We start from the raw sequence: 13,734 nt of genomic DNA, 5'->3' as shown, positions 1-13,734 counted from the left end.
TAGAATCATTACTTGTCTTCTCTGTATATACTGCCTTTCCCATGTCCCCCCCACCGACATTATGTGTGCACCATTTTCCCCCTTATCCCTCCCTTCCCATCCACCCTCCCAAGTCCCTTTCCCCTTGGTAACTGTTAGTCCATTCTTGGGTTCTGTGGCTCTGCTGCTGTTTGTTCCTTCAGTTTTTTCTTTGTTCTTATACTCCACAGATAAGTGAAATCATTTGATACTTGTCTTTCTCTGCCTGGCTTATTTCACTGAGCATAATACCCTCTAGCTCCATCCATGTTGTTGCAAATGGTAGGATTTGTTTTCTTATGGCTGAATAATATTCCATTGTGTATATGTACCACATCTTCTTTATCCACTCATCTACTGATGGACACTTAGGTTGCTTCCATTTCTTGGCTATTGTAAATAGTGCTGCGATAAACATAGGGGTGCATCTATCTTTTTCAAACTGGGCTGCTGCATTCTTAGGGTAAATTCCTAGGAGTGAAATTCCTGGATCAAATGGTATTTCTATTTTTAGTTTATTGAGGAACCTCCATTCTGCTTTCCACAATGGTTGAACTAGTTTACATTCCCACCAGCAGTGTAGGAGGGTTCCCCTTTCTCCACATCCTCCACAACATTTGTTGTTTGTCTTTTGGATGGTGGCCATCCTTACTGGTGTGGGGTGATATCTCATTGTGGTTTTAATTTGCATTTCTCTGATGATTAGCGATGTGGAGCATCTTTTCATGTGCCTGTTGGCCATCTGAATTTCTTCTATGGAGAAGTGTCTGTTCAGCTCCTCTGACCATTTTTTAATTGGCTTATTTGCTTTTTGTTTGTTGAGGTGCATGAGCTCTTTATATAATGTATATAATGTTTTATTTGTTTTTTGAAGGTTCCATGTAGGTTATGTGTGCCTCTCTGGGGCTTGGACCACCCAAATCTCTTTTCACCCTTAAAGATTTACTTGTTCATTACTTAGATGTAATTTCTCCTCATTCTTCTCAGATGATATTAATGCAAGTGAGTATTTCTCCATTTAAACTGTTGTATGCTCTTTAAGGAAGTAAAGGGGAAAAGTAGTTTCTTAAGCCAGTGAGGAGTAAGGAGAGAAATGGGATAAAGGGCAGGGCTAGTTGCTAGAACTGGGTACACCGTGGGGGAAGGTCTCTGACACTCAGCTTGACAGAAATTACCATCTGCTATGGCCTGCATACAGTCGTGTTTTAATTGTGCTCTCCTCAGGGATGACATGGTCATTTCTCCCAGGAGTAAACCCTGCTGGCTTAGGAATCACGAGATTGTCACAGAACTGGATTTTGCAAGAAGGAATTTCACAAGAGTAGTATTTCTGAAAGCAGAACATGGGGCCATTGGACTTTCTCTCTGTTTCCACAACAGTCTTCCACTTCCTTCTCCTAGCACAACTCTCATGTCTTGGCCTGGAAGTGAAGGGAAGCTTCCTTGGTGCTGCTTGTGTTTGCTGATACATGGAGAGAAAAAGTAATTTCAGGGCTGTATATCTTGGCCTTAGCCGGCACCTAGAATGCTCTGATTCAACCTCCCTTGCAAAACAAGAGGTTTTTCTGCTGCGATTTAGAGAAACACTTACTGAGTTTCAGGGACAAAGACCTTGCATTTTTAGAGGCAGCCTTTTTCATTTATTAGTCAAGTTACATCTTTAAAAGTTCCTTTATAGACCAAGTCCAAAAAGTGCATTCTTGTAATATACACCAGTTAGTCCTAATTCTGGCCCCTGGAGCATGGCAAGCCTAAACAGTCTGCCCCAGCAGCACCTAGGTATTCAGAGGTGGCCACCGTGCCTCCATGAAGGCGTGGCCCTTCTTCAGGCTAAACACCGCTGGTTCTCTTAACTGGTCCTCAGAAGATGTTTTCCAGAACCTAAGCTCGCCTGTGCTTGTCGTTTTTCTCTGGAAGTTATTCAATTCATCAGTTTCCCTCTTTAAATCTGTCTCAGCTGGATTAAGTAGTCTGAAACTAGCCTGACTGGTTCACAACAGAACAAAATGTTCTTCTCCCACTATGTGGAGATAATTTCTGACAAGCAAGCATCGGCTTTCTCTGTAACTTGTCACACTGTTGGCCTCTCTTTGTGGTTTTAGTCACCCACATAGTTAAGTCTGCTTTTTTCTTTCCCCTCGTCTCTGCTGCCAGATTAGGTTTTCTTGTTTTGAATTTACATAATTGATTTTTTTGACCTAAATGTTGTACTTGACATTAAGGCCTTTAAAATCTTTTCTGATTAGGTTTTTACCCCTTTTCCCAATTTTGGAGAATTTTGTGAACCTTGATTCTTTCATCAGATGGATCATCAGTGACTCTGTGCTTCATGCCACTTAAAAAAAATGAGTGAGCATGCCTCTGGTTTCCTATCTCAGGATGTAACCTAACTGTTGAAGAGAATCAGTCCATCTGCAAGAGACTATAACATGTCTACACTGTGATTTGCCTGATGATTTAGGGAAGTGCCTCTCAAAGTGTGGTCCTCAGCTCAGCAGCCTGGCATCACCTCAAACGTGTTAGATGTGCAGATTCTCCAGCTCCATCACACACCCTACTGAATCAGAAACTCTGGGGAAGGGGCCGACAATATATGTTTGTATAACCCTCCAGGTGATTCTGATGACCACTCAAGCTTGGGAGCCACTGATTTGGAGCACTGGGAAGGCAGATAAAAAAGAAATCTAAAAGATGCAAGCAAATGACAGTCTGAAAATCTTTGAGGAGCCTGAGGATCTTTGAGATCTGTGAGGAGCCAACTTACGAACAGCCTGGCCAGACATCCTAGTAGCATGGGCTGATGTGTCTTTCACAAAGGGAAATTCCCTCTGGACTCTACTTGGCCAAATGACAGACCTGAGGGGAGGATTTGGGCTTCATAGGTGCAGAAGCCACATTTCAGGGAAACTGGAGTCTGATGAGTAGTAAGAGTTGAATAGAACACCAAACACCAGGCTCAGGCAAAGGAAAGAAAGGATGAGTCTGGTGACCCAAAGCAGCTGGGCAATGCTGCATTTCCCAGAGGAGATTTTAAACAATTGAACATTTAACAAAGGCAGGTCTCATACCTGTTTCTGTTTCCACAGGCCCATCTGCTAAACATCCCAAGCTGGAACTGGAAAGAGGGTGATGATGCAATCTGCCTCGCAGAGCTGAAGCTGGGGTTCATAGCCCAGAGCTGCCTGGCTCAAGGCCTCTCCACCATGCTCGCCAACCTCTTCTCCATGAGGTCATTCATAAAGGTAACGTCTTGTCCTATTAGAGCACATTAGCCCCGGATTCAATTTGTCGTGGGGTTGAGTAGAGAGCACAGCTTAAACTCAAAACAGATCGACGGGCTTTAACCACTTTGGTTGAGCAGAAATTCCTTGTTACAGATTTGGGCATGAGGCCAACTTCTTTCAAAATTATGTTTTTATTTTTATTTGGCACATCCACAGCCATTAAATGATTGTTCAAAGCACAATCCTCTCTTTTTTTTAGATAAACCACATGTTTATCTATCAACAAAGCCTCCGCTGTTAAAACAAAAATATGATTTATATACATTCCATATGGTACCAGAGCCTAAAGAAAAGAATTATCATCTTGTTCTTTTACATCAAGTGGCTGGTGGACCTCTCAGTGTGTGGATAAATACAGACCATGTGTTTGTGCTAAAGCCCAAACCCCAGCAACATAATTCATTTATTTATTTCTGCACAATCAAGGAGGCCAGCAGGGCTGCCATGCCATGGTTATTTGAATGGAGAGTGAAATGATGAGCCGAGTCCTCAGCAGCGGCGCCCTTTGCGCCGTGAGACAGGCGGTCTGGAGATGCTCATCTCCTTGTCTGCCTGCTCAGCCCACAGAGCTCACTGGGCAGCCACCCCAAAGTCCCCAAAGTGGCCTCTGCCTGCTGGGCCGACTCAGACAAAGAAAGACCTACCTCTGTCCCCACACGCTAGGCCAGAAGTGTTTCCAGGCACTGGGTTGAGGGTCCAGGCCCCTGCTGCTGGGAGGGCTCTGGTGCTCAGGATAATGACAACAACAGTCCTCACCCTTGCGTTGTTCTCAGTCTAGACAGTGAAGGAGGCAAACCAGTGCAGTAAAACCTGCCTTGTTTGGGCCTTCCTGATTTGGCATTGGAGACCCTCAGCTCAGATCTGGACTTAAGTCCCCTTCCCTGTTATTCATTTATCTGCATTCCTCCTCCTGAACTAGTAGTGGTTGAGTTGGGAAGTTAATGAGTCACCAGAGGTCCTGCAAAGGGGGCTGGGAGTTCTGATCACAAAGGTGGGAGATCTCCAGCCTCTTGCTGCCATTACTGTTCTATCCATCACCAATAATAAGATACTCAGTGGAGCTGGGAAAATGGTCCTGAATGTGTGAGAGGGATGGGTGGGAAGGATGGGGAGGCAGGAAATGGACTAAGTCTGGCAGTGCTTGTGCTGTACGTCTGCAAGTGGTATGATTTAGAGCACGAATATTTCTAGGTCTTTGCCCTCCATACTCACCCAATTTATACTATTCAGCCAATTTATAGTTAACAGTAGTATACATAAAAGAACAAATCATTTTGGTGTCCCTTCAATCACTTTAGCAATGGATGCTTTGATAAAAAAATCCAACTCACTATGTGCCCAAAGATCTCAACTCCATAGAACTCCCGGCTCAGACCCAGCTCGTAAGTAAGGACACTGCATTCCTTTCAATGGCTTCTTCCATTCAGGCCGCTATTCCCCTGCCTGGCTGAAACTGAATGTAGGCAAAATAGAGGTGACAGGGAGGTCGGTGTGGCCAGACGTAGAGATGAGCCCAAAACCAGCTATGGCTTTGTGTCTCCCAGGGTTCTTATATTCAACGTGAGGAGCCCAGAGCGGGATAAAGAACTGTCACCTGCATGTCCTCTGGCTCTGTTAGTGTCTTCCAGCAGGGAATTGCCCACAGGACCAGGCACGTGGTTTGAGGACCTGGGCTCTGCTTCCTTGTGTTGATGTAACACGGCCTCGGCAGGACCCTACCACACATGGGGCACTTGACATGCATATGTTTTGATTTTGTGGTGCTTGCATGGAAACTAGAGCTGCCTGTCAAGAAAATTAATAAAATGGATGTGACACTGATTCTTTGGTGTTATTACCAGCAGGGAGAAAGAACTTCTGTCCAACTTTCCTCAAGGCTCTGAAGGGCCTCACCTCTGCAGCCAAGGACATCCCCTCCAGCCTAGCTAATTCCACTGCCAAGTTCCTGTTTAGGAAGAGCTTGGGGGAGAGGCCTGGCCGGCCCTGGTCTAACTGAAAACACATTTGCCTCTGGAGGTCATGTTATTGTGTTATTTCTATCTGGGGCCAACTCCTCCTCCCTGTTTGGAGGTAGCTCTCTGACTATGCATTTTGACATTCAGGTGGTCTTTGTGTTGGAATTTGCTAAAGCACATGACCTGGAAATAAGAAGGCTTGCCTTCGTATGTTTTTTTTCATTTCAAATAGGGACAGCCTTCAGCACCTGGTCCCCATTCTGTCGCATCATCTTTGTGCACTTACTCTCCAAATCCCAGATCTTCTCTCTTTGAGGCCATCGTGGACACCATAAGGACACTCTCCTTGGTGTGTTTTATGTATATCTCCTTTTCCAGGGGTTACAAAGCCTTAAGTTATTTTTATTTGGGGGCAGCTGATGGAAAAGAGAATCTGTAAATGCATTATTGTTTGCAGAAATTGCTTCCTTTCCCAGTGTCCCCGATGTCCTAGGTGGATAATTCATCAGCACTTCCATGCGGACAGGCAGGCCTGTTAGAATGGAGGGAGATGGGGTGAGGCTTTGGCAGCATTTGATCCCTTGAGAACACTTAGTGTTTCTGGAAGCCAAAAGTAGAATGTGAGCTCACCTTCTCCCTTGCCCTAGGCAGGCACAGAGCCTGTTCTTCATTCTGCAGAGTACACTGTACTCTGCTCCTGCTGACAGAAGAAGAACAAGGCTGACACTGTGATGGCGTATTACAGGCAGAAGCAGAGTGACTATCCATTCCCCTTTTAGCTTGTGTGAGACCAAAAGCCAAGCCTGAGAGAGAGGACCATAAAGCTCAGCAAAAGAGAGAGGAGCTACTCGTACATGGGAGTCACGAAAGAGTCCCGGCTCCGAGGTTCCAGGAAGTATGGGGAAGTACTGTTTATCCCCGCAGCAGTGTCACTTTCAGAGATCCTCACCCTAGTTCCCGAGTCATTGCCCCCAAAGCCTAGCTCCTATTTTGGATATTCTATCTTGATCTGAAGTTTTGGGGAATCTCTCTGTACTGTTAGCTCACATCTTTTGGAGTAATGGATTCTTTAAATATGCTAACTATTGTAAAGACTTTTATGGCAATTTGTCCTTAATTTGTTCCACTTAACCTTCAAGGTATGCTTGATTCTGGTATACAGAGATTTGTTACATAAACATGGTAACTTCATGAAAGAGGCTCAGGTTGGCCACTCAGGTGCCCTCTGGCCCAGCAGCGCATTGCTAAGACAGGTTAAGCATGTTGTCCGGCAGCGCCCAGTTTTCACTCTTAGGTTCCTTTAAGGGCGACAGGTGAACGTCCTTGTTCCTCTGACTTACTGTCTATGCTATCAACCAGGCTTGGAACATCCTAATCATTTACCACTATCTGACCTTCTACCACCCACCTCAGGTTCAACTGACAATCTTCCTAATGTCTTCTGTAAAGACCAAGACAATGAGCTTGTCTAGCCTATCCGCCATCACCTCATCCCCAGATAAGTGGCCACACTTACTCTGTATGTGGTTTTCTCACTTGGATGTAATGTAAGATCCATTAATTTTGTTTGTTTTGTTTTAGCTTTAGAGTTTTATCATGTAATACTTAACTTTCTCTTCAGTGTATCTGGTTTCAACTTGGGGCTTGACCTGCTATTTTTGAGAATTGTGCTATTTATTATTCTTACTAAGATTAGCTGTCCTTGAGCAAGAAAAATTGTGTGTGGGGGTGTAATGTGTGTTTACAGGGTGATTAACTCTTAAAATTTCAGTCTACATCAAGTCTTCAGACTTAGGACATTTAAATCATTCTCATGACACCAATTGTTTTAAATCTGCTAATCTACCTAGCACTTAATCTAATTTAAGTATCTAATCTCTACACACACACACACACACACACACATACACACCACATACACATGCACATGGCCTGCAAGATAGCATGCCCTCCGTAATTATTTCTTGGTTGAATAAATCAATTATGAAATTGGAGAAAGTATGTGATGTACTTAATTTTTTTCCTACTTCACAAGATTTGGAGTTTGTGGATAAAATGTTACTTACTATTGATCACAACACAGTCTCTTCCCTCACATGTTTCTATTTCTGAATGAGGAAGCACTAGGGAAATCAGGCCCGTGTTATTCAGATTGTATCCTGGCTGAGGTGGGCTTTTTTGGACATGAGAACCATGTGTTCATTATTGTTATTACCATATTGAGATAAACTTACAGCAATACATAGTCCTAGCAGTAATTATAGCCAAGGGAATTGTTTTAATACTTTTACTTTGAGTTGTGTTTATGTGCATACGTGTGTTTACATATATACACATATAAAAACATGGTTTAGGAGCTGGAAATATAAATCAAGAATCTTTAATAATAGCTGGAATACACTGGGTTCTAACTATGCAATTAGCCCTATGCCAAGTGCTTTATCTGCATCATATCACTGAATTCTCACAATGCCCTACCTAAATTGGCATTATTATTATCCCCATCCTCCAGTGGCCGAAACTGACACTGTGGGATAAGAGTTCAGCAACCCATGTCTGCACAGAAAGCTTAGAACTGACAGACTCGCATGTCAGACCAGACAAACTGGTTCTGGGTCCTTGAGTAAACTAAGAGGAAATATGATAGATGATATGAGGGACCTTAATTAGTGTCATCGTTTTAGCTTTTCATAGTTTATTTTATGGAAGTTCTTGATTCAATAGAGATTCCCTGGGCACCTACCACGTTCCAGGCAGTGTGCTTATCATTCTGTCCTATTCATGGCTAGGAGGCACTCATAAGCTTCAGGAAACTTCTGTTCTGATCTGGATAGATGGCACATGTTTGCACAACCCCATGCTGTGGGCCTTGTCAGTCTTCCTCTCTGAGCCGTTCTATAAGCACAGAGGTCATAAGACAGGTGAGGGGTTAGCCTAGGCTAGGACAAGTCAGGAAATAACAAATTTTTAAAGGCGGAAATGGCATTAAACATGGCTGTATTCAGGAGGTAAAGTTCATTAGCTCAGGTAGGTTCTTCTGGGAGCGAACAAGTTCTTACTGGCTGATGGGTGTAAGCTCTGCACACCAGAGGTGCTCATCCAAGTGAGGGAGGCATGTTAGACTCAGGCCTCAACCCTGTGTGGAGCAGGAGAGAGGTAGGTGACAGGATCTCTGGAACGGAGCCAGTGCTGCAGCTGATAAGGCCGGGATCTGGGTGGGCTTTTACTTCCAGAAGAGAAGGCTCATGGCGCCAGAGTGGAGGGTTTATCTGGCTAAGTGAACACACATGGTGAAGGTAGATAGTGAGATGGGAAACCACTGCTTATTCCAAACCCTTTGACTATGCCACCCTAATCATCCACGGTGTCATGACAGTGGACTTCTGCAAATACTCCTCACCAGTGGAGAGTGGCTCCCAATACAAATATACTCACTTCCTTGGAAATTTCATTTACTCTCATCTAGCTATATAGATAACTCCCAAATTTATATCTCTACTCAAAGTCTCTCCCCTGAACCGAGTATCATCTATTTAACTACTCAACATCTCTATTTGAATCTCTCATCTCATCTGAGACCTGACATATGTAGAACTGAATTCCTGTTCTTTGTTTGTAAACCTGGTCTTCTCCCATTGCACTACTGACAATGCCATTCTTCCTGTTGCTCAGACTGAAATCTTTAGAGTCAACCTTTAGCTCCTTTCTTTTTCACACCACATTCAATTCAGCAGGAAATCCCCTTGGTTCTACTTTCCAAATGTGCCCAGAACCTGAGCCCTTCTCACCACCTGCACTTTCTATCAGATCCAAACCACCCCCATCTCTCTCCTAGAGACAAGCCTGACTGGTCTCCCTGCTCTGCCCTTGTCCCTTCCTCTCTCCTGTCTATCCTCAGTGTAGTAGAATAATCCTTCTCAAGCATGAACCAGATCCTGTCACCTTCCTGCGTAAATCTCTCCATGATGTCCCATCCACCAGAATAAAGTTCTTACAAAGGCCTGTAGGTCTTAAGCAGTCGGGTTCCTATAACCTCACTGGTCTTATTTCGTAAGAGCTCTTCTGCTCCTTCATGTCACCCATGCTCCCTTTGGCTTGTACAGGGGTTCCACACTTGCTGTTCCTTCTGGCTGAAATGCTCTTCTCCTAGGTGGCTGCATGGCTTCCCTCCATCAGATCTGTAGTGTCTTTGCTCAATGTTAATTTCTCAGTGAGATCTTTCCCTAAAACATTAGTATTACATTTTTTAAAAAGGAATTAAAAACAAACTTCTAATTGAAGTATAACGAACAAACATAAAAGTGTGCATCTAATAAATGGACAGCTTGTGAAATATTCATAAATTCAACACTGTGTAATCAGCAGATTAAGAAACAGTAACTTATCAGCACTCCAGGAGCTCCAGGTTTTTTTTTTTTTATGTCAGGTGACAGTGTATGTGTTGGTCCGTTTTTGGGGTTTTTTTGAAAGAATCAACATTTCTACAATGTTGATTCTCCAATCCAAAATATGGTGTATCTCTAAGAAAGGAATGCTTTATGACTCAATACTTTTCCTGGCAAATGCAAGAAAACCTGCGAGAAAGTGACTAAGCTCATAAATGTCCCTGGGGCCTCTGAGACTCCCTACAGGGAGCAGTGTCCCACTTGACCCCTATATTCTCTAGGAAGGGATCAGATGTTTTCCTTGCCTCCATGGGGTGAATAAAGGTTCCATGTGAAAAGACATCAGAATTGCCTGTTGAAAATGGTCATCCCCCTCCACTGTACACCCCATACATCCACTTCCTTAGGTGCTCTCTTGGCTTGGTTTTCCTCCATGGCATTTATTGCTTATTTCCTCTTTGCCCTGCGGCAGTGTAAGCAATGTGAAGCCTAGGGCTACTTGCTGAATCCCCAGTCTAGAACAACACCTGACTCATAATAGGTACTCAATGTGTGTTGAATAAATGAATGAATAACTTGGTCTCAGCCTAGCCTGGCCAGCCTTTCTGACACACAGCTGGGTGGGGCCAGGGCCAGTGAGGACTTACAACTTGGGCTGGTTTGGGTGCTGATAACTTCTTCCTTTGCTACTGTACATTGTTCCCTTGCCAAATTAAAGAGCTTTGGCTCCACATGGGAACTTGAAATGCAAAGCTTTATAATCCTTGGCGAAGATGCATGGAAGGCTGGTTAGATTTGGTTATAAACCATTTCAACTGCCAGAAAATCCAGTCAGTATGTTGTTTAAATTCACAAATCAAAATAAACACCCATGAATTGAAATGAATTTGCTAAACCTCAGTATCCTGTTTGGATCAATGTAATCGTGCATCTTTTCTCCCTACTTGTATCTCAGTAGATCAGCCGCTCTGCCTGCCTCCCCCAGTGCCATTCACCCTGCCCAGGAGGACTCATACCCCCCTGAAAGCAGAGCAACTTCCCTGCAAATGATTTGAAATGAAGTGAGAATTAATCTATGAACTATTAACATGGGATTCTGTTCCTCTCTGGCCCTGGTAATTTCTAGAACATTGAATTAAAGAGTTCTCAGACCTTTACAAATTCTCAAGGCAAACACTATTAGTGAAGAGAAGCCCATACAACATGTTAGAAGATTGCCAGAAAATGTCAATGGAATCTCTGAATAAAATAAAAAAGGTTGAAACTCCCCCTTCCCATTTTTCTCCCCTTCTCCCTTCTTCCCTCCTCCTAACATGATTAGAAAGTCATTTCATGTGTCTTATATATGTTTGGTCAATCAAAGGCAAACATATACGATTGATGGTGACAGGGAACACATTTAACTCATTATTCTTTACTTTGCAGCAAAATGATTTGTGTAAACTGTCTGCCTAGCATTAAAGGTAAAACAAACTTAGAAACCCCAAAATGTTATATTTTTGTCTAATATTTTCCTTTTGGTTTTATAGCTGTAATCACATATGGATTCTTTTATTTGGCTCTTGGCACAGACTGAACAAAGGGGAAGGCAGCATAGAAAGATTATGTAACTTACAAACAGAGCCCCTGCCCAGTGAGGACAGGGCAACCGAAGTGTCAGTGGCCAGGACTCAGTGTGAAACCCTGAAAATCTCCTACTCACCCTGACTCTTATCAGCTGGCAGGATATTGTCCCTAATGTGAAATAAGGCCATCTTGACCAAGCTTCTGAGCAAACATCAAAATGAGCTCTTTCAGAGATTTTTAGTCTTTAATGAATTGTGTGCATTTCTGAGTGCATCCGGGCATCCGCAGGCTGAGTCCTCCTAGCTCGCCCTTCCAGTTTTTCTAACTTAGGTTGTGTGGTCACCCACCCACCATCAGTGATTTTTCAAGTAAGTCTTGGCATGCTATCAGACCATTAGGAATAAAAATCTCAGATTCCCTTGATAAATCTATTGGTTACCACTGTCCTAAAGTGACCTCAAGTATAAATCTACACCCAGAACAGTGATGAGAAACCCAGAACTTTGAGGCAACTAATCTGTGTATCTGAGAGGCCAAAGCAAGGAACCACCATTGAATTAATAGAATGGGTGTAATTTAAAAATTATAACAAGTTGGCATAGCACTTTATAAGATACACATTTTTCTTACATTATTTTTCATTTGACTAGATGCATAAGCATTATATTGAATATCACTTGGGAAATGTGCCTAATGCAAAGTAGCTGGCATTTCTGACCCCTGTTCATCTGTAGAGTAGGAGGAGAAGATGACTGACTGGTGGCACAGTTTGATGGAAGTGGTAGAGTGAGGCCACAACTCCACTGGTTTATTCGGTTCTCAGCCCAGTGCCTTCCCACTATTACATGTTGCTTCCTGAGAGAAATGTCTCCAGTATGAACACTGCTTAGTTTTGTATTCAAGTCAATAGCTTCTAAGAATAGAAATCACTTTGCAATATTTGTAAAAGCAGTGTCCTAGGTTTCCCCACCATGCCAAACTGGCAATACAAAAGTTAAGGTATTTTTCAAAGGTAGGGAATACATCTCTCTGCCCCATTCCCTCCAAGGTGTGTTAGTCTGAAAAAGCCACAGGCAGCACTGTCTTCCCTAGACACGATGCCTCCTCAGAATTGTCACCCAATTCAAGTGCTGCTGCTGAGCAGGGGAGGGAGATGAAGACCTGTTTGCTGACAGGGAATGGCGGAAAGCTAAAAACCATCTGAAGGAAGGAGTGAGTGGGTCAGCTCATTCCTTTTTAGTGCTGAATAATATTCCATTGTTTACACAGATGTAATGCAGTTTATTAATTCTGTTTATTTACTGAAGGACATTTTGGTTGCTTCCAAGTTTTGGCAGTTATGAGTAAAGCTACTGGCTTATATTTTTCTGTTTACTTTCTGCTTGCCCTGGGTTTATTTTACTCTTATTTTCTAGCTTCTTAAGATGAAGCTTATATTATTGATTTGAGACTCTTCTTTTTTAATATAAGCATTTAATGTTTTCTATTGCCTTGTAAGCACTGCTTTAGCTGCATTCCACAAATTTTCATATATTGTATTTTTATTTTCATTCAGTTAAAAATATAATTTCACTTGCGATTTCTTCTTTGAACTAGGGATTATTTAACTGTGTGTTGTGTAGTTTCCAAGTATTTGGAGATATTCCTCTTATCTATTATTAATTTGTGGTCTGATGCCACTATGATTAGAGAACCTACTTTGTATGATTTCAATGCTTTTAAATATGTTGAAGTGTGTTTTATGTGATCTATCTTCTAAATGTTCCACATGAACATAAAAATAATTTTGATTCTGCTACTGCTGGGCAGAGTGTTCTGTAAATGTCAGTTAGAGCCTGTTGGTTGGTGGTGTTGTTCACCCACATTCTTGGGGTCATAAGTCCTCTAACCAGTGAAGTTTCTCCTTCCTTCTTTAATCTCTTCCAGTTCCATTGACCCTATTATTACTGCTACCACTGGACGCCTTAGGGGCAGGTGTACAAGAAAAAGGTAGAAGAGAAAAAGGGAGAAAAGAAAAACCATGATTTTTCCCATTCTGTCTAAGTGTTGGGAATTCCCTCTGCTGGTCTTGAGCGAGAATGAGAGCTTCTCTTAGAGCTTTCTCTGTCCACATCCTGGTCCTTACAAGTCCTGGGCTGTCTTGAGGTCAGGCTAGATCCAAGAGGAAAGACGGTGGTAAACTCACTGTTGATTTGGTGGTACTTCCAATTCTGGTCATTTTCCCTAATCTGCTGGTACTACTTATTCTTCTTCAATAGTGCCTCCATGATTCTGTCTAATTTAAAAGATGTATTCAGTGAAAGATACAGGGTAGAATGTGCTTATTCCATCTTACCTGGATCCCAGATATCACTTTAGAAGCCATATTCTATGTTGTCATTTAGGGCCAGACCAGAGAGAATATTCCCTCTGAGGCAGTGCCATCATTATCATGTCCTTTAGCATATTTAATAATCATTCTCTTTGGAGTGAGTTTGAGGTAATCCACCTTTTCATCAGATGCTATGAATAGCATAGCATGGCAAG

General features: G+C 42.7%; 1 protein-coding gene across 28 annotated transcripts in view; it reads left to right on the top strand.

The window, feature by feature from the left end:
• Positions 1–13,734, top strand: part of KCNMA1 (potassium calcium-activated channel subfamily M alpha 1) — a 702,509-nt gene that overhangs the window by 521,878 nt on the left and 166,897 nt on the right. For all 28 annotated transcript variants that reach the window (XM_057506035.1, XM_057506055.1, XM_057506052.1 and 25 more), the window contains exon 14: positions 3,105–3,260. In XM_057506035.1, coding sequence (XP_057362018.1) covers positions 3,105–3,260 — 156 coding nt within the window. The remainder of the gene's footprint in view (positions 1–3,104; positions 3,261–13,734) is intronic.

The sequence above is a fragment of the Manis pentadactyla genome, chromosome 8 (assembly GCF_030020395.1).
Source record: "Manis pentadactyla isolate mManPen7 chromosome 8, mManPen7.hap1, whole genome shotgun sequence".
Lineage (NCBI taxonomy): Eukaryota > Metazoa > Chordata > Mammalia > Pholidota > Manidae > Manis > Manis pentadactyla.
The sequence above is the reverse complement of the archived record's forward strand: the minus strand, read 5'-3'. Positions and strand labels throughout refer to the sequence as shown.